At 45.9% G+C, this 20,314-nt stretch overlaps 1 protein-coding gene across 2 annotated transcripts in view; it reads left to right on the forward strand.

Moving 5' to 3' along the window:
- ABTB3 (ankyrin repeat and BTB domain containing 3) overlaps positions 1–20,314 on the forward strand; it is an 849,439-nt gene that overhangs the window by 783,543 nt on the left and 45,582 nt on the right. For both annotated transcript variants that reach the window (XM_069628275.1, XM_069628276.1), the window contains 2 exons: positions 17,982–18,087; positions 20,181–20,283. In XM_069628275.1, coding sequence (XP_069484376.1) covers positions 17,982–18,087; positions 20,181–20,283 — 209 coding nt within the window. The remainder of the gene's footprint in view (positions 1–17,981; positions 18,088–20,180; positions 20,284–20,314) is intronic.

Raw genomic sequence — 20,314 nt, forward strand, 5'->3', positions numbered from 1 at the left:
GAACCTGAGGCTTTTGGGTGTGAGGCACAATATAAGAAATATATGCAATAGAATAAGTCCCCTCGTGACTCTTTCAAGCTTGTCTTCTACTGGGTTAGTCCCCAGGAGACTCTTCTATCTTATTTTCTCCAAGGCTTAGTCCCTAGTGGAGGTGGACTCTTCCAGCTTGCCTTCTTCATGGACCCTGAGGCCTTTGGGTGTGAGCGCTATATAGGAAATATATAGAATAGAATAAATCCCCTCGTGACTCTTTCAAGCTTGTCTTCTACCTGGGTTAGACCCCAGAGGACTCTTCTATCTTATTTTCTCCAAGGCTTAGTCCCTATGTGGAAACAGAGAAATTGACATGAGGCCGGGAAGCCCAAAAGGAAACACACCAACACAGGTTACAAAGGACATACAAAGCGCTTTATTTCAAAGTTACAAAGTTACCAAAGTCAATTGACATGCGAATAGCTATTCGGCCCTCTGACTAACACACGAACCTTCAACGTTAGGTTCGCACTGAAAGTGGGAGAGACCGATCATCGGGATGCTTGGGTTTTTATACATTTAGTACTGCATTGGCCAGCCCTCTTACAAGTTAACCATTTCTGGAACCATGGCTAGGGTTCGTAGCCAGGTCGAACACAGAATTTCCATACATTAGATCAGTTCCGCTGATACGGTTACATATTTACACATAGGTTAAACAGAGGACAGGGTCTTAGTTCATGACCCTAACAAGTAGCCTGCGGACATATTATTCATTCACGTGTGCGGAGGTCACCATGGCCGAAGTCTTACTCGAAATGTCATTCGGCCTCCATTTTGTGATTCAGGGTGACTTCCACACTGCAAGAGTACCTAAAATGGCGGCTAGATCCAAGATGGCGGCTTACACGATACATTAAGGTCAAGACCTTGCCGCGGAACCTATGTACATAGTATCCTTTAGACAGCTTGGCGTAGGCCAACATACATTTAAACGATGCGATTGGGGTCATAATATTATATCGATTTCCACAGACCCTCCTTTTGGCCTATGCCAAGTGCTAAAACATTATTTCCTAATACTTTTGAAAATACTTGAAGGCATTAGCATCCATAGGTTCCGCATCATTGTCTGAAATGTCAATAGCCATAAAGTTGTTCATAAGAACTTCTTGCAACATGAATTCTTTAGATGCTGTCTTCGGGGTATATATTCTACGCCCTATTGCGCTCATAACTTGGGCACAACATCCCCCTATCATTCCGCATATACTCGGGAGGCATTGAAAACAGCAGCAAAGGAATAACAGAGTCCCTAAAATACCTAAAATAACAGAAAGCACCTTCCACCCCCAAGATCGTAGAGAATCCCAAAACCAAGTACTAAGGCTCCAGTCTCCTACAGGGATATGGACTTCAGAACTAAGAGTGTGTAAATTCTGAATTGCTTTGAATATTGTTGGTGAAGAATCTGGTGCGAAAACACAGCAAGCGGACCCCACTAATTTACATACTCCACCTCGTTCAGCTAAAATGACATCTAATGCCATTCGATTTTGAAGTGCTACCAATCTTATCGCCTTTTGCTCTAAGGTCATATTGTAAAGTATGTCCGTGGTCCGGTTGATTGTTTTCTCCAACACCCTCGCTAATCCCCTGATGTTTTCTGAATTTGCTATTTGTCCCCAGAAGGGAACTACTGATTTGGCTATATCCCCGAACACTTGTCCAGGGGGATCTCCATCATTATCCCGTCGCGGGCGAGCCTTAGATACCTCTAAGGTACTGGCTATAAATACACCTGGTAACAATATCCCTAAATAACAAGTCCCCTGCCAATCCTTGGGCAACCAGGGAAAAGCTAAACTACCACACACAAAATAAACCGGTCCCCCTACATACAAAGGCCTATTTTCCCCAGTCAAATTTACAATATTTATACAAGGCTCGAAATCTCCCATTGGCCTAGTGCCGTTTCTTTGTACACAGAAAGGGACAGAATCAGGACTATGATTTACAGAATAAAAAGGAGGCATGGCATCCTTATTGCCTATCGGAGCCATCTTGAAAGAAACTAGATTTTGAAAAAGAAAAGAAAGTTTATCAGACGGCCTAATAGAAGCGATATTAGGTCTACTCCTATTTGCGAAAAGCGAGCATCCCAGGGGAGTCAATTCACGTTTTTCAAATTCATTCAAATTAGTCCCATCGAAGTTCCCTGAGATGCTATCATTCCATCGGCCAAAAAAGAGTGCTCTAAGAGAGGCATAGCAAGAGGTTGTTAGAGGTAAGGGATGTATATACCATCCCAGTCCCTTGTTCCCATGTTGTGGTAAGTGAGTGCAGACCCAACAATTACTCCTATTAAAAATAGCATGCGTAGCATTCATCACTATCATCAAAGTGTTATTATAATATTTCTGTCTATGCCAAGAGTCCCTAGGGGACAGAGTGTGAAGGTGTACAGAGGGAGTCAAAACAGTTGGTACAATTTTGGTCGGTAACAGAGGCTTCAAAGGATAAATTTCTTCGAAGTACCAAAGTCCCACAGCAGCAGTTGCAAAACTAACAATAATCAAAACGAGAACACAACAGTACGTTTTCGGGGCCCAGGCACATTGTCCATTGTTCGAATTGGTCACCTCCTTATCTAATAGTTCAATACGAGGAGCAGCGGTGAAGGCGGCAGGCATCATGGTTATCCCGATCGACGGCCCCAATGTTCGTTGCTGGCGGCACTTCGGCCGCGCGACTTCTTAGTCCTTCCCAACCCTGGCCAACAGAACCCCCCCCCTTTTTCTTTGTTCCAAAAAAAGGGAAAACGATAGTATTTCAATCACTCCTTTTTTCTTCCAGATGCACGATACTCGTGCGGCGATTTTATTTGCGTGGTCGAAGGTTGTACCGGATGGTACCCAAGTTTGTTGAATCCAAAAGCAAAGTATCGTCGCTCCCTGAGGGGAGCGTCGTATCAGTAGCGACGGAAGTCGCAGAGCTCGAAACAAGGTTTTCCGGAAGTGATTGATCACGGGAGTGCGGAGACAAAATGGACGGCTCCCCGAGCTCCTCAGGCTCAGAGAACTTCTCCGACGCACTCACAACGCTGCCTGCTACTCCGAGATCAGAGAGTGTAGCACCAGCGAGGGGTTCTGTTTCTTCTGTAACGTGTGGCGTCGGGTGAGGGATCTTCTTGATATGTGTTGCATGTATCCAGTTCTTCTTTCCTGCCACCCGCACTGCCGTCCTGGTGACCAATAAAACCTGGTAGGGTCCCCGCCAGCGAGGCGCGAGACAGGAAGACCTTTCGTAGGCCTTCACCAGGACCCAGCTGCCGGGCAATATATCGTGTCCTGGGCCCGTAAACCGTACAGGTAAGGCAGCATTCACCTGGTGGTAAATGAAATACAGATTTTTAGTCAATTGATTACAATAGTCTATGAGCAATACATTCTCCACATCCCTCAGGGCTTTAGGTTTAGGGAGACCCCAAATATTAGCAGGCCTTCCCATTACTACCTCGAATGGAGAGAGCCCAGTTCTAGTCTGGGGTGTGGTGCGCATAGCTAACAACACAATAGGTAAAGCATCTGGCCATTTTAATTTAGTGTCGGCACATGTTTTTGCAAGTTTGTTTTTCAAAATACCATTGTGTCTTTCTACCAACCCCGCACTTTGAGGGTGCCTAGCTGAATGAAAACGTTTCTCTATCCCTAAGGCAACACATATTTGCAACATTACGGCTGCGATGAAGTGGGGGCCGTTGTCCGACCAAATTATCCTCGGGAGCCCAAATCGAGGAAAATAGTCTTTTACCAAGATCTTTGCGGTGGTCATGGCGGTAGCATCTTTGACGGGGAAAGCCTCGACCCATTTGCTAAAAGCACAAATGATAACAAGAACATATTTCAAGTTATTACATCGCTCCATTTCAATAAAATCAAGGTGAATGGTTTCAAAGGGGACAGAGGGGGGCCCGAAACTTCCCCTTGGAGTCACTGTCCCTTTACCCACATTGTGCTGCAGGCAAATCATACAGTTCTAGACGTGTCGTTTTGCAGTTTCCAAAATTTTATCATTCACCCAAACCTGCTGTAATATCTTCGCAATTTGCTGGGCACACACATGTGTTGGACCGTGTGCCATCGTGACCATTGCTAATACATAAGAATCAGGAAGCAACCATTTCCCGTCAGATGCGTCCACCCAACACCCTTCGTCATCCAATTTCCTCATGCCTTCAGCCCATTTCCTAGATTCTTCAACAGAGGCATCAGTCTGAATATCTCGCACAGACCCAATGCCTTCATCTATTATACAACCCTCTCTCGCTTCCCTCGAGGTGTACATGTCTGTGCTAAGGTCTGTAGCTGTTTGTCTAGCTATCAAATCTGCAGAAGCATTTCCTCTTCCCACATTGTCTATGACCTTGCGATGTGCTGCACATTTCATGATTGCTAATTGTTCAGGGAGTGAGAGCGCTAAAAGTAGTTGTACTATTAAGGGACCATGCTGAATCTTGGTCCCGTGTGAGGTCAGAAACCCTCTTTCCGACCACAGTTTTCCGAAATTGTGAGCCACCCCAAAGGCGTACTGACTATCCGTATAAATGTTAACTCTATGCCCTTGGGAGAGCTCACAAGCGCGGGTCAACGCTATAATCTCTGCGGTCTGCGCGGAGTTATGCGGAATCCTTTTAGTTTCTACGATCTTGTTCAAAGTAGTAACTGCATAAGCAGCTGTAGATGTGCCATTCGGAAGTTTAAAACAGGAGCCATCACAAAACAGCTCCCCTTCCGCATTCTCCAAAGGAGTATCTGAGAGGTCTATTCTGCCCTTTGTTTCTTGTTCGGTGGCATACAGGCAGTCATGTGATCCGTCATCGCCGCAAGCAGTAGTTTGCGGGAGAGGCAAAAGTTCAGCCGGATTGAGAACACAACACCTTTTAATTTGGATATGAGGAGCAAATAGAACTAATTCGTACCTGGTCAACCGGGCAGAAGTAAGGTGTTGTGTTTGAGTTTTATTCAATAGAATATCGACAGAGTGAGGTACCATCAAAATTAAATCGTGGCCTAGGACCATCCCCTCACTCTGTTTTACAGACGCAGCGGCAGCAGCAACAGCGCGCAGACATCGCGGCAAAGCGCATGCAACAGGATCGAGGGCGGAGGAATAATAGCCGCACGGCCTATTCTTCCCTCCATGTTCCTGTGTTAACACAGACAAAGCACATCCATTACATTCATGCACAAACAACACAAAGGCCTTATCGTAATTTGGTGTACCCAGAACCGGTGCTGAACACAGCGCGGCTTTGAGAAGCTCAAATGATCGTTGATGTTCCGATTCCCATGGCAATGGCAGAGAAATGCCCTTCTTCGTCAAAGCCAACATCGGTTTTACCACTAGGGCAAAGTTCGGGATCCACAGTCTACAGTAGGACGCCATCCCTATCAGGGCTCTGACTTCCTTCTGTGTTTTTGGGACAGACATGCCAGAAATGTGTTTTATTCGTTCAGGTGTCAATCTTCTCCCCTCCTTTGACAGGAGGTAGCCTAGATAGGCAACCTCCTGACAACAATATTGAAATTTCTTAAGTGAAGCTTTGTGACCATTTTCAGCTAAATGAACAAGCAACAATATAGTGCCTTCTTTACAAGCTTTCTCAGAATCTGCAGCCAGGAGCAAATCGTCTACATATTGAAGCAGCGTGCAAGTAGGTGGTAATTCAAGGGTGTCGAGCTGCTCTTTTAAGGCTCTACTATAGATACTAGGACTTTCAGTATACCCTTGAGGTGCCCTTGTGAATGTAAACGAGCGTCCCCCCAAGGTGAACGCAAACAAATACCTGCTCTCCTCATGTATCGGAATACTAAAGAAGGCGTTTTTTAAATCTACGACACTAAAGTGTGTAGCCGTAGCAGGGATCATTGTTAAGATCGTTGTTACATCAGGCACGATTGGAAATTGTGGGGCTACCACCCGGTTAATAGCACGAAGATCTATTATAAACCGGTACGGAATTGCATTGTCGCCTTTCTTATATACTGGCAAGATCGGGCTATTACATAAGCTACCTGTAATCTCTTCGATCACTCCACGATGTACAAAATCGGAGACAATGTATTTCAGAGCGCGCTCTCCTTCAATTGAAATTTTATATTGCGGAATGCGCGGTAGCTTAACCCCATGTTTCAATATTATCTTAACAGGATCGATGTGCAATATCCCGACATCATTATCGTCTATTGCCCACAAACATTCTGGGACAATGTCAAATTCGGGAGGTAGAGGTCGGGTCAAGTATTGGGAGTTAAAGGGTTGCTGTGGTGAAACTGTTAATCTTATTCCGTCAGGGGAACAATGAATCACTGCATTCAGTTTCTTCAACAAATTCAACCCCAGCAAATTTTCTCCACAGTTTGAAGTAAGAAGAAAAGGGCACTGGTCTGTAAAAGGACCCAAAGAAACGGATACCGGCGCAGAAACCGGACAAACAGTTGGTATGCCAGAGAACCCTATAGAGACGTTTGTTTGCCCTGACAGTGGGATGTTTGGAACCCTCGAATGGTCGATGGAGCACTTTTGTGCTCCAGTGTCGATCAAGAACTGATGTTTCCTATTCCCCACCAATAATTCAACATAGGGGCCCTTCTGAATAACGGGAATAGGTAAAGGTTCCAAACGCTGCTTCGGGCAATCCTGGTAAGGCAGAACTTCATCAAAGGGAAGTTCCTCAGAAAGATAGGCGGCGGAAGGGTGATCAAATATATTTCTCGAGTCCATACTCGGAGTCTGATTTTCCAGTGAAAAAGGTTGTTGTGGATCTTGTAGAAGCTGACCCCTATCAGGGCCCCCTGCTCCGGGGCGGCCCCTTGGTCGCCTACCCATACCTCCAAATGTGCCTCCTGACCTCTGACGAAGGGCAGGGCACTGTGCTCGCCAGTGACCTTCCTGGCGGCAATAAGCACACTGATTAATATTTATAGAATTTGGAGGAGTATTTCCTCTTGGAATGTACTGACCTCTAGTCTGCGTCGTACCTCCTCTGGGGTTTCTGACAATTTGCTGCAACAATACCTTAGTCTTTAGGTCACCCCTTCTTTTTTCGATTTTCTCTTTTTCATTATTAACCCGATTCTCATAATACTGAGCCATATGCAAGACCTCTGACTGAGATTTTGCCTGCCAAGCGCTCTCTGAGGACATAATTTGTGACTGGATGTCGGGCAACAATCCACGCACAAATTTGTCCACAAACAACCTCTTCCCCGACTCTGTACCTAAATCCTGTCCACTGAAGTCGGAGCACACCTGTTCGAATCTATTAAAGAATTCAGTAGTACCTTCAGTTTTCCCTTGGACGCAGGCCGTAAGCTTGTCCCAAATAATCCTTTTTTCTGGGATTATAGTTTTTAATTTAGCAACTATTCTATCGGGTAAGGTAAGTATTACCTGGGGTGGTTTCTCACCAGCTAGTCGTTCCCCATCTATTCTAGTTAAGTTTACCCATGTATCCCCTAACCCCGGCACATCATCTATTGTTCGTGCCTGTTTCCATACATCAACAGGTAAAAGCACTGGAAACAATAAATCCATGTCACTTAAGGTGAACACAGAAGATTGCAAAACGGATTCTATTTCTTTGTAAAACCCTGTCGGGTTCTTCCTGATATCAGGGACTGATTGTCTAATCGTGTTCACTTCCTGTCGAGAGAACGGGACGTGAACAAACTGCTATACGTAATGTGCAGGGATATCCACCGCGGCAGCACCAGTCGCCGCGTTGGCGGGGATTTCTACTTTTGGGACAAAGGTCGGAGGGACCTCTCTCATAGGCAACTGAGATATAGGGACCTCCGACCGCTTACTGAGCAATAGGGCCAAATCGAGCGCTAAAGCAGCTGTAGAAGTGTCGGGCGAAAAAGCTCTTTTACAAATACCCAATAACTCTATGGGGCAACCAACCTTCTTCCTTATACATTCCTCCTGTAAGTGCTGTACCATCACTTGGATTACCTTCCTTTGCATCTCTACCGTGTATTGACTATATGTGTCATACACCTCATCTGGCGGTATCGATGAATCCGAGATCCATCGAATCGCATCTCTAGTACAAATCCGTACTTCCTCAGGTGCTGATCTTTGGCACGAAAGGAACCGTTTCTGCATATATATCCTATCGTCCTCATCATCCTCGTTTTGTAACCTTTCAAAATCCCTCCTAAACTCAAACAATCTGTCAACATGTTCATATACTTTCTGCTCTGTATCCCTCGAAAGTGCCAAGGCATTCAGATCTCTCACCCCTTGTGGGAGATCCGAAGTCTGCAATCTACCCCACATTACACCTAAATGAATCCCCAGTCCTTCAATAAAAACGTTTTTCCCGGGAAAATCGTGCAAATTAGATAATGTTGTAAGTACATCAGTTTGATCACCTTTTTCCATGCAATGTTTAGCCCAAGCAAATAGTTCCTGTTTCCTGCCCGCAGGAACAGTACTACGAGTCACAATTTTCGACCCTGCACCGGGATCTGATTTAGTGAACACGGGACTCCCCAGAATCGGAGGTGTAGGTGAACCTAACAAGGGTGCAGGGGAAAGAGGTAATGTAATAGACGAAATAGACAGAGGAGGGACAACCAAAGAACTAGGGGCAGTAGGCTGCGCAGGAGGAGTAGGAATAACGATAGGAGCAATAGCAGGAACGGGCAAGGTGCCCACAACGGGAGCATACGGAGGTGGCGCTGAAGAATCAGGCCTCCGTTCGTTTAATATTTTCTCAATAAACTCCTCGGAAACATGAAAATCTTTAGAAGGGTACATTTTCTGGACTCCAAGCGAGAAAGCTCTATCCATCTTCTGGGTTTCATCTAATCGTTTTTCCTTGTCATACAACAATGCCTTTTCGGCATTCGTTTTATGACGTCGTGCATGTTTATCCCTACTTTTAAGCTGCTGTAATGCTTCCTTTTTCCAATTTTGTAACACATCAAAGGCTGCTGGCCTAGCCTTCTTTTTAAGCAAGATCGACTCTAAGTATTCAATACGGGGGATCTCAAAGCTACCATTGATTGGCCACTGAAATTCGGAGGCATTTCTGGTCTGTCTGTGCCAAATGTCATTAAATACAATACTACCAATGCCATACTTACAGTACATAGTACACGCCGGCGACCCCTCCTGTGGTGCCGGACGGCTAAATTCCAAAGATTGTCGATCGCTGCGGAACAGAACCCTAAAGCAGCTAGACAATTTCCCAGGCATTTCTCAAAAAATTGGTGTTACCTGGTCTAATAATTGTGTCTGCAGATACAATACGCCAAATTCAAATTGTCAGGGTTAAATTAAGAGCCGGGTCACGACTGCACCTGACCAAACCTAAGGAGGACCGTACGGTTTACAAAGGACTTCAACTAACAAATTTTACCTGCGTTCAGTGGTTTCGGCAAATCTGCCCGCCTCGGAATTGGACCCTCGTCAAGATGCCGTGTCAGACCGCACGACTATCGCCCAAGGATCGGATCGTGCAGCGCTGCCGAGGTATCGCGTCTCGATCGGTCGGGCCCGCAGAATCACACCGTCCGATCCCGATTCGATAGTCTGCGTCAACCTTCAATGATCCGGCATCAATCTTGAGGGTCCCTATTCGGGCGCCAACTGTGGAAACAGAGAAATTGACATGAGGCCGGGAAGCCCAAAAGGAAACACACCAACACAGGTTACAAAGGACATACAAAGCGCTTTATTTCAAAGTTACAAAGTTACCAAAGTCAATTGACATGCGAATAGCTATTCGGCCCTCTGACTAACACACGAACCTTCAACGTTAGGTTCGCACTGAAAGTGGGAGAGACCGATCATCGGGATGCTTGGGTTTTTATACATTTAGTACTGCATTGGCCAGCCCTCTTACAAGTTAACCATTTCTGGAACCATGGCTAGGGTTCGTAGCCAGGTCGAACACACAATTTCCATACATTAGATCAGTTCCGCTGATACGGTTACATATTTACACATAGGTTAAACAGAGGACAGGGTCTTAGTTCATGACCCTAACAAGTAGCCTGCGGACATATTATTCATTCACGTGTGCGGAGGTCACCATGGCCGAAGTCTTACTCGAAATGTCATTCGGCCTCCATTTTGTGATTCAGGGTGACTTCCACACTGCAAGAGTACCTAAAATGGCGGCTAGATCCAAGATGGCGGCTTACACGATACATTAAGGTCAAGACCTTGCCGCGGAACCTATGTACATAGTATCCTTTAGACAGCTTGGCGTAGGCCAACATACATTTAAACGATGCGATTGGGGTCATAATATTATATCGATTTCCACACCTAGTGGAGGTGGACTCTTCCAGCTTGCCTTCTTTATGGACCCTGAGGCTTTTGCGTGTGAGGCAGAATATAAGAAATATATGCAATAGAATAAGTCCCCTCGTGACTCTTTCAAGCTTGTCTTCTACTGGGTTAGTCCCCAGGGGACTCTTCTATCTTATTTTCTCCAAGGCTTAGTCCCTAGTCGAGGAGGACTCTTCCAGCTTGCCTTCTTCATAGACCCTGAGGCCTTTGGGTGTGAGCGCTATATAAGAAATATATAGAATAGAATAGAATAAATCCCCTCGTGACTCTTTCAAGCTTGTATTCTACCTGGGTTAGTCCCCAGGGGACTCTTCTATCTTATTTTCTCCAAGGCTTAGTCCCTAGTCGAGGAGGACTCTTCCAGCTTGCCTTCTCCATGGACCCTGAGGTCTTTAGGTGTGAGGCGCTATATAGGAAATATATAGAATCAAATAGAATAAATCCCCTCGTGACTCTTTCATGCTTGTCTTCTACCTGGGTGTGTCCCCAGGGACTCATCCAACTTATTTTCTCCGGGGGTTAAGCCCCACTGGACTATTTTTACTTGTCTTCTCCAGGGGTTTAATCCCCAGGGGGCGAGTGTGGCTTGTCTTCTCCCAGGCGTAGTCCGCAGGGGATTCTTCAATCTTTGCTAATTTTGTAATACTTGAGCTAAAACCCAAATGTTATCCGGGTTAATCCTGCCTTTCTCCCTTACATGAATGTTTTCTTTCTGTACTCCATCTTCCACTCTCTGTACCTTCTCTTTTTCTCTTCCTTGCATCACACTCACAGTTTTTATGTTCTTCCAGGTAGAGGCGTTGCTAGATGGGGTAAGGGGGCTGACAGGGCTGTAGCCCCCCGTCTTTTGGTTGCAGCCCCGGATAGAAGCTCAGCGTCTACAGCCAAAGGGCTAGCTAGCCCACCCACAGAGTTTTAACCGCTTCCACCATCCAGGTTTTACTTTCTTCTTGGGGCAGAGCAGTATATTCAGAGGCAGCACCTGTGGTCTGTAGTCATGGACCACAAGAGGTACTCTGAGCATAGCAGGGTAAGAAGCAGAGGTTGCACGATCCGAGGTTCACAGAGACGAGGAAAGCTATTCACTGCCGAGGGGCCAGATAGGCCGAGTGGAGCATGCAGTGTGGGCAACAGAGAAGAACATCCATGTTGGAGTCAGGCCCTGTCCTTCAACAGGCGGCTTGGCTCCAAGAAGTCTGACCCTTTAATTGACGCTTCAGCCCCTGAGAAATGCTCAGGAACAAAACTCGTCACATTGGGATGATGGGCAGTGATGCTTGCCATGAGCCAGTTAGACACCTTTCCCTCAAATAGGGCCCAGGTGTGTCTGTCAGATCCAGGCTCCATTTGCCATTCCCTGGGGGTGTAAAAGAGAGCAACAGCAGGGGTGCTAGGAAATGGGTTGGAGAGGGGTTTATGGTGAAGAGGCAGAAGGAGTAAAGTGCATGGGGGAACAGAGGTGGATTCAAATAGAGGGCGGGGAGGTGGAGAGAGAAAGAGGGTGTGGTGGGTCAGTGAGGAAGTGGAGTGGACAGACAGAAGAAGAAGGGGGTTGGGGGTAGGAGAGCATACCAGTTCAGCGAGGAGGAGAAAGAGAAAAGGAGAGAGGGCTAGAAAGCAGCTTTAGAAGGAACGATTGATTTCTGAAAACCAAAAAAAATCTTGAGCCCAGTTGAAACCTCATCCTTAATTTGTTCGTAAAAATAACAAAAAGGAAAAGGGACCTTCTATATGGTTTCTCGTCATCTCTTGCTCCTTGGGCTGAGACAATTCCCCTCCTTTTACACTTTACAAAACGAACAGCCTGTGCATAGTTCGTCACCTTTTATCCTAGCTGAGGCCTGCAGCCAGCATCTCTACCATGTCTGTGCCACTAGTTTAATTGACAAAAACCCCCCACAAAGATACGTAAATTTTTTTATTGCATATCACGATCTAGGATGTGGGACACACTGCAATCCGACACCAACTAATCCCTGGCCTCTACATGATGCAGAGCCAGACCAGCAGGGGTGGACTGGGGACCAAAGAGGCCCTGGAAATAAAGTTCAAAGTGACACATTTTCAGCCAGCCCAATTATTTTCCTATGTGTGGAAATACCACACAAAAGGGGCCCAGGATGCAGAGGCCCACCGGGAAAACTCCAGAGTTTCCTACAGGCCAGTCCACCCCTGCAGACCAGTCTTGCCCTGGAACATCCCTGTTAGCCATGCGGTGCAGGGACAGACCAGTCTTGGCCTGGAACATCCCTGGCAGCCACATGATGCAGGGCCAGACCAGTATTGCCCAGGAACATTAATGGCAGCCACATGATGCAGTGCCAGACAAGTCTTGGCATGGAGCATCACTGTTAGCCACATGATGCAGGGCCAGACCAGCCTTGCCCTGGAACATCCCTGGCAGCCACATGATGCAAGGCCATACCAGCCTTGCCCAGGAACATCATGGGCAGCCACATAAAGCAGGGCCAGACCAGTCATGCCCTGGATCCTCCCTGGCAGCCACATGTTGCAGGGCCAGACCAGTCATGCCCAGGAACATCCCTGGCGGCCACATGATGCAGGGCCAGATTCCACACCTGGAATTCTCTCCACCTCCAAAGTGGAATTTTCAGAATTCCATCTGTTTTTCCCCAGTGAAGAGGGGGATCAAGATGGCAGCTGATTGGCTGGGATTCGGAGCATCCAAGTCATTCAGTAGTAACAGCCAAGGTGTCATTCACCTTTCCGGTTGTGCCATTCAAGCTCTTTTCTATTAGGTAAGGAACTATTATCAAACATAATTTACCCCACTAGGGACTTGCCATGAACAAGTCCGATGTTCCTTGTAAGGGATGCATTATAATTAGGAATTCCTCAGCATCAAGCAATCTCACTCCAAATCTTGGTCTAGCAGGCCTCCGTGCCTGGGCAGTTGACAGGGAAGTTGGGCTAGTTCACTGTGGGCATTGCCGACCAATCAAATCAAGCATCCACCATTTTAAAATACCATAGTGCAGAATACAGTATGGTGTTGCTATGCCAAAGGCCCACTGAGTTACATTGACTGCTGAGATCTCTTACAGATTTAAATCCCTGCAAGGCTGAGTTCCCCTTCTGGAGCCGATAAGATAAGGAGCAAGTCGGGGAATAGTAGGAACAGTTAGGCGAAATCTGTGTTAGCAAAAGTCCAGACAGGTAGAACATCCCCGCACAGCATCGGTGCACTTATTTCTACTGGAACAAGAGCAATGTAATAATTGTGAGAATATTTGTCAAAGCCGTTCCGCTGAACACTCGGAAGGACTGGTAGTGTAGACTCCACCTTCCTTCTTCCATTCAAGGACATTTGAACACCTGCTTCAACTATCAACTAAGGATTACCCAGAAATAACAAACAGTCGCATCTGTGAGATCCCTGTAATCATTTTGGGCCCAGATCCACACACCGGTTACCATCTAGCTTCCCGCCTAGCTGCATAACTTATGTACAAAACATCAGCTGCTCTGATGGATGGACATTGTTGCAAGTGAACCACCTTGGATTGTATACTATTTTGCTCCTTTCTCCTTTATAATGTTGGCTTTACCCTGTTGACTGTTGCATCATACTGTGTAATAGAGATTCTTGTGTGCTTCTCCATATGAGGTGTTAGGCCCACCTGCAAGGAAAAATTGAGTGCACTAATTTCAACAGTGCACTAATTTCGATGGTGCCACTGATTTCAATATATCTGGTCTGCACCAGTTTCACATGTTGCTAACATTGCAGCATGTGCGGTGTGTGATTTAGTATGTTAAGCACTACTAAGGTGTAGCATTGAGGTTCAAAGCAAGGGGTTGGCTGTAGCAGTAGGAATTGAAATTGGGTCATTTTGAGTGAAGGGGTTCTGCAGGCATTAACATATTAATATTGCAGCATATGCCGTGCATTAGCATAATTTGAAACTGCTTACACTCCTCTGCAGCCTCCTCTACTGAGATGCTGGGCAGTATGATGATTGATGGTGGCACAGTGCCACAGAGATGCTAAACACACTTAACCATACATATTGCATCCAAACCACTTCTGGCGTCTGATTCCTTACTTGCATCATTTGTAGGCAGAGTTCTGGTTGCCAGAAGGAGGGCCTGTTTTAAAAGTGATAGAAACCCGGGTAGCCACTATCCACAACACCGTCCCCTTGCCTTATTCCCTTGTGTTTTTCTATTTCAGTATGTTCTCGCCTTCGATTTGATGTATAGTTCACTTACATGTTACAGAATAGATCATGTTCATGTACAACTTGGTTTTGTTTGGCGGGTTATTGCAGGTATAGCTGGTCCGATAGCACAGCGAGTAGAGCGCTCGCTTTGACATCTGCGCAGAGCCTGCTGACGCAGGCTCCAACCCCGGCAGGGCCAAACTCAGTCTTCCATCCTTCCGAGGTCGATAAATGAGCACTATACACCATGGATAATAATAAGCAGTGCTCAGATACCTGAGGGTTCGTAGCGCTATATGAATGCTAAATTATTATTATTGTCATTTCAGTAAGATGACAGCATTTATTTTTTAGCGTGATGGATAAAATACCACTCCAATAAACAGGACATTATAAAATCGGTTTTAGGTGAGTGCCGTCTTGCTAGTTCTTATATTAGAGGGTCAACTCTTACATGCCCGGTAGCAGATAGCCAGCTGCCACATTTGCACTAAAAGAGAGGTCTCAGAGGCGCTTCTAGGAGGGAGCTGAGGGGACTAGAGCCCCGGGTTTTTTGGTTGTAGCCCTGTATACAAGCTCAAGGGCTACAACCTAAAGGCTAGCTAGCCCCGAGTCCCGACAGTCCCAACGTTAGCCCCGGATCTTTTACAAACCTAGCAACACCCTTGCGTTTCTCCCACATGCCCAGGGGAAAGGGCAAATCCTCACATGCCAATTAACAGTTACACCAGCCTCCGCCCTTTTAGTAATGTGGTGGCAGTTCCAGGGTGCAATCTAAAAGTGAAGTCCAACTTCTGTATGACCAGTAACAGAATGTCTGCTCTCCCATGCGCACTGACAGCAAGGGTCAACCCAATCATTTCTAATAACAGAGTGGGCCAGTTCCCACATGGTCAGCAATAGCCACAATCAGCGTATGCATGCCAAATGACCTCTTATATATCCACTGAGCAATGGCCATTTACCTCATGCCAAGCATCAGCAGTAGATTCCACTTTGAATTGGCCAGTGGAACACATGCTAAGTGAATAGCTCCTATCTAGGTGCACAAAGATCAAACAGTATTTAGCAAAGTGGAGGTGTCAATGATATGATAGTTTATTTATAACACGCTTAATACCCAGAGGTTTCTGAGCGCAGACCCGGGGATCGAACCTGTGGTGCTTCGTGTCGTCTTGCTTCCAAGGCGAGCACGTTGCCCCTGAGCTATCCTCCTGTGACAATGCACCCACCATGTCATTGTACCTTAGTATTCTCATTCTTAAAAGGCTCCATGTAGCTTTTCATTCAGACTATTCATTCAGGATGGCAGTGGGTGGACCCAGCATCACCAGCATGGCCACGCACATTCCTTCATCGCACGGAACTAGTTTCTTTAGCATAATTTCCCGCGTGGTGGCTGAGCTTGGGCATTATTGGTCCTGAGCTGCGGCCCTACTTTCAGCATCAGACTCGCCCCCACACTCCTGCAATTCAGAAAAGAACTCAAGACCCACCTCTTGAAGGAGTCTCTCCTTCTCAACACCCAAGCCATCATGTCGCTCCTCACGCCACCTGGCTCGCTAGACGCCGCCCGCCCCTCTCCTCCCTGTCACCTAGTACAGCTGTGCCCCTTCTCAGTCCCTCTCTGTATCCTACCCCCGGTGTGTATCTGTTCTGTTATTACATCTGAAAAGCGCTCCGTTATGCATCTGTACTGTTGTATACCTCTGTAAAGGGCACCATTATGTATCTGTATTGTTGCATACCTCTGTTAAGTGCTCCGTTGCTTCTCAAAGCTAGGTCCATGCTCAATAAATACAATACTACTAACAATAAAATACTTTGCCTAAGACTGGTAGGTCATTGACAACCATACTGTGCACTAACGTGGGTATTAACGCTACATGAAAAAGCAACCTGCCCACCATTCCATGTTACAGTGGCATTCTGCTCTGCCGGTGGGATGACAGTAATCAGTGGTAGGCAGTGGATAGGCTGCCCTGCACTGCAGCCTTGTAGTCAGGTTCAGATTCCACGTAGCAGATTCACAGACCTTCTTTCTATACTTTTACACAGGACCCACACGTCAGGAACACATCTGCACTCTACAGACTCATCAAAGGTAATCTACAAGAGCACATTGATGTGGCCATCATAATTCACTTCTGTGAAGCAGTGTGTCTTTAGAACATGGGTATGTCATGTCCCGGTAGAGCAATGGATGCAGTTAACTACACATCACTGATTCACAAAGGCATGCACTTGCAAGCGTGTTTGTCCCTGCTCATATTTCCTGTCACAGACCAGCTGCAAGGGGATGCCCACAAATTGCAGGGGTCCTTTTAGGAGCCTTGAAACAAACGCGATTAATGGCTGGAAGGATATGAATTAATATTATCCACTGACAATTGCCCTGAGCAACTCCACAGATCACAGTTGTTCAGTCTACTGTGCCATGAGAGAAATGGAAAGACCATATGCTAATCAGGGATTATCCCACCCCAAAAGGGGTAGTCTAGCCCAATCTGGTAAGTCATATTGTTTCTGCACAAGGCCCCAAGCAACCCCAGACATGATTCAGCCTCATTGGGCCTCATCTGTGAAGTGTAGCTTGGGTGTCCAGGCATGGCAAGCTTGGGACCTGAAATACTGTGCCTCTGTGTAACGCTCTTTTGTGCTTCCGTCAGGCGGTCTAGTGAAGGGTTGTCCAACAATCAGGCTTCGAGGGCCGGATCCATTCCATGCCGCGTTTTCAAGATGCCCGTCATAAATTTTCATGGGATACATTTGCATACAATGATTCTAAATATATGCCCATTTTTCCTCATGAATGTTAATGAGGGGTATCTTGAAAACCTGTCAGGATTCCAGCCCTCGAGGCCCAGAGTTGGACAACTTTGCGTCAACTGGGAGACGAGGTCTGCATTTTGCAGAATTCATCTCCCAGATGAGACTCAAAGTAAGGTAAAGCAAAGAATGCAGGGTACATAGCCAGCAGAAGAGGGGGGGGGGCTTTATACTGATGGCCTGACCTAAGTATACCGGTCCAATACTCTGCATCCTTACCGGGCGGTCTCCTACTTTGACGAACAACATAACTTATTTTAAGAACTGTAAAGTTTAATTGTTACATAACCTTCACCCAATGTTCTGTATATACATAACATTGAGTCTATACGCTGAGAATATTTAACCTTGGTCCTATGTATTGTACTTGTATAACTTTGATACTATATAATCTGTCTATACAAAAATGGACCCCATGTACCTAACACCTATACATCTTACCTGAAAGGACCATGGGATTTGACTTTCGCCGTGTGTTGAATCCCGTTGTACAATTTGCGTGAAAATATAAGGATAACTGATTATTACACATAAGTCCACATATAAGAGAAACTTTACGTTTATATTAACCAGTGTGTTGTGTATATTCTTGTTTAACTGTCTGTGTTAATTTTATTTCCCCAGAACGAGGTAATAAGCCAGCAGCTGTCGGTCATTTTTGCGCAGTGTTACGGGCCCTACCCTATCCCAAAGCTCACTGAAATCAAACGGAAGCAGACGTCACGCTTAGGTATGTGTATCCTTGCATTGCACGTTGTATTCTCAGTGGAACTATGGCACAGCGATAGAGGTTTTAACTGGGGGAAAATGCTTGCATAGTTTGGATGCGTGTTTTGTGAAGAGTCTCTCGTCCATGGGCTCAGGTGGGGATTTTAATACTTGGCCTCTTAGTTGACCTCCAGTACTATTGTACATGAAAGAGTGAAAGAGTAGAAGGGTGGGATACGGTTCATCTCAATCTTTAGTATGGGTCTGAAACCTTTAGCTGTCCATATGTTTTGGACTACAACTCCTGACAGACCTAACCAGCAGAGTCAATGATGAGGCCTCATGGGAGTCGTAGTCCAGCACATCTGGTGAGCCATACTTACATTAGTGCTGTACAACATACACATACATCACATGAATGAAATCCCATTCCACTGTAAGAGCCCTTAGCTCTACGGACACATTCCTATATCCATTTTCAATCATATAATAACAGAAATAAGACATTGCTATCTCCTCGGTATCATGGTAACGGTAAAACGTCAGGCTTTCTTTTGGTACATTTGCACATGCGCAAATGCTGTACCTACAAGTGTAATCCCATCATCACATGCACAAATGAGTGCAAATACAACACCAATGTATTTTGACGAGCACTAATTTGATTGCACATGCCCAGCCAGACAGGAGTTACGCATTTTCAAAAAGTACTATAATATTGCCTGTGAGATTTTAAATGCCACCTGTTTATAAAAAAACTCCACCTAATTGTGAGTTTGAATCGGATGAAGTACACACACTAGTTAATTACCCCATCCTGTACCTTTATTGCAGAAATTATTCCATGCGTTCTCAAATCAGAACCAGATGCTATTTTAGAAACATGTGATATTTGAAATACACACTTTTTACTTTTACCGCCATACCCTTATTGATGCTCATACAGTGGGAGGAAAAACATGGGCAGGAATAGCTTCTTCTTAATGTATATTTTCACCAGGGGAAGGGCTCTCAGCCAATCAGGTGGCTGGAAATCCAGATAAGAACTGACAGTGTACCACAGCCACTCGAGGCCCTTCCCCCATGCCACGGTCTATTTTTAGATGCTTCAGTGCCCTGGCTCCCACCCATTTCGCAGACACTCTGCCAGCTCACTCCCACACCACCCTCACATCATCCCCAGCCATCCTGGCCAACTTAACTGTTGGGACTACCAGATCCACGCTCCTCCCCAGACATGCACGCATGCCCAAGCATTCCTTACTCCTATTTCCAAAATCAAAGGAATCATTTTTATTTTATTGGTTATTTACAACGCGCTTAATACGCAGAGGTTTCTAAGCACGGACCCGGGGTTCCATGTGCTAATATCCCCGCAAACATATTGCCATACAAAAATATTGCCATATTTCGTCTGCGATATTAAGGCATGGAACCTGCGGGGGAACCCCCTGCAGCCCCGTAAAGGAGCGGGGACACCCCTGCAACTCCCACTCCCAAAAAAAACTAATATTATCCCCACCAAAAATATCACCTATGGCCGTCCCCGACAACCATAGATACAGCGATATTTTTGGTGGGGATAATATTACCTGATACCGGACTTGGGGATCAAACATATGTTGCTCTCCATCGCCTTGCTTCTAAGGCGAGTGTGTTGCCCCTGAGCTATCCTCCCGATAGATATCCTCCTGAATAACGAGGCCATGAGCTCCATCCAACCCCAGAGTAGACTGACTGTCAAGCAGCCAGTCAGAATGAGACTCATATTACATTCCAGTATTATTTTCCATGTGTTCCCGAGTTGGGTGGTTCTGTGCGAATCACTATGCATCCCTGTGCCTTAGTTTCTGTGTGGTCAGTAATGGTATTCATTCACTTCTTCTTCTCCACACATCCGATGTAGATGTGTGCCTCCCATTTTCTAACAATAGTAGCCTTGTGTAATTTTTGTGGTCGGACCATTACAGTGTTCGCCACTTTAGATATTTCTGTACAAAAACAAGAACATTGATGCATGTTACACCACTGAGTTTCTTCACCAGGACACAAGCAAAAGATTGCAAAATGTGATGTTTGTGAGCACGCTAACTTGCTTAATTTTACTGTTTCCAGACCCCCAATTCCTCAATAACAAGGAGATGTCCGATGTTACCTTTTTGGTTGAAGGGCGACCCTTTTATGCGCATAAAGTGCTATTGTTTACAGCGTCTCCAAGGTAAGCATATTATCAAAATGCGCTTCTTTAT

The sequence above is a fragment of the Ambystoma mexicanum genome, chromosome 12 (assembly GCF_040938575.1).
Source record: "Ambystoma mexicanum isolate Mex_15411 chromosome 12, UKY_AmexF1_1, whole genome shotgun sequence".
In the NCBI taxonomy this organism is placed as follows: domain Eukaryota; kingdom Metazoa; phylum Chordata; class Amphibia; order Caudata; family Ambystomatidae; genus Ambystoma; species Ambystoma mexicanum.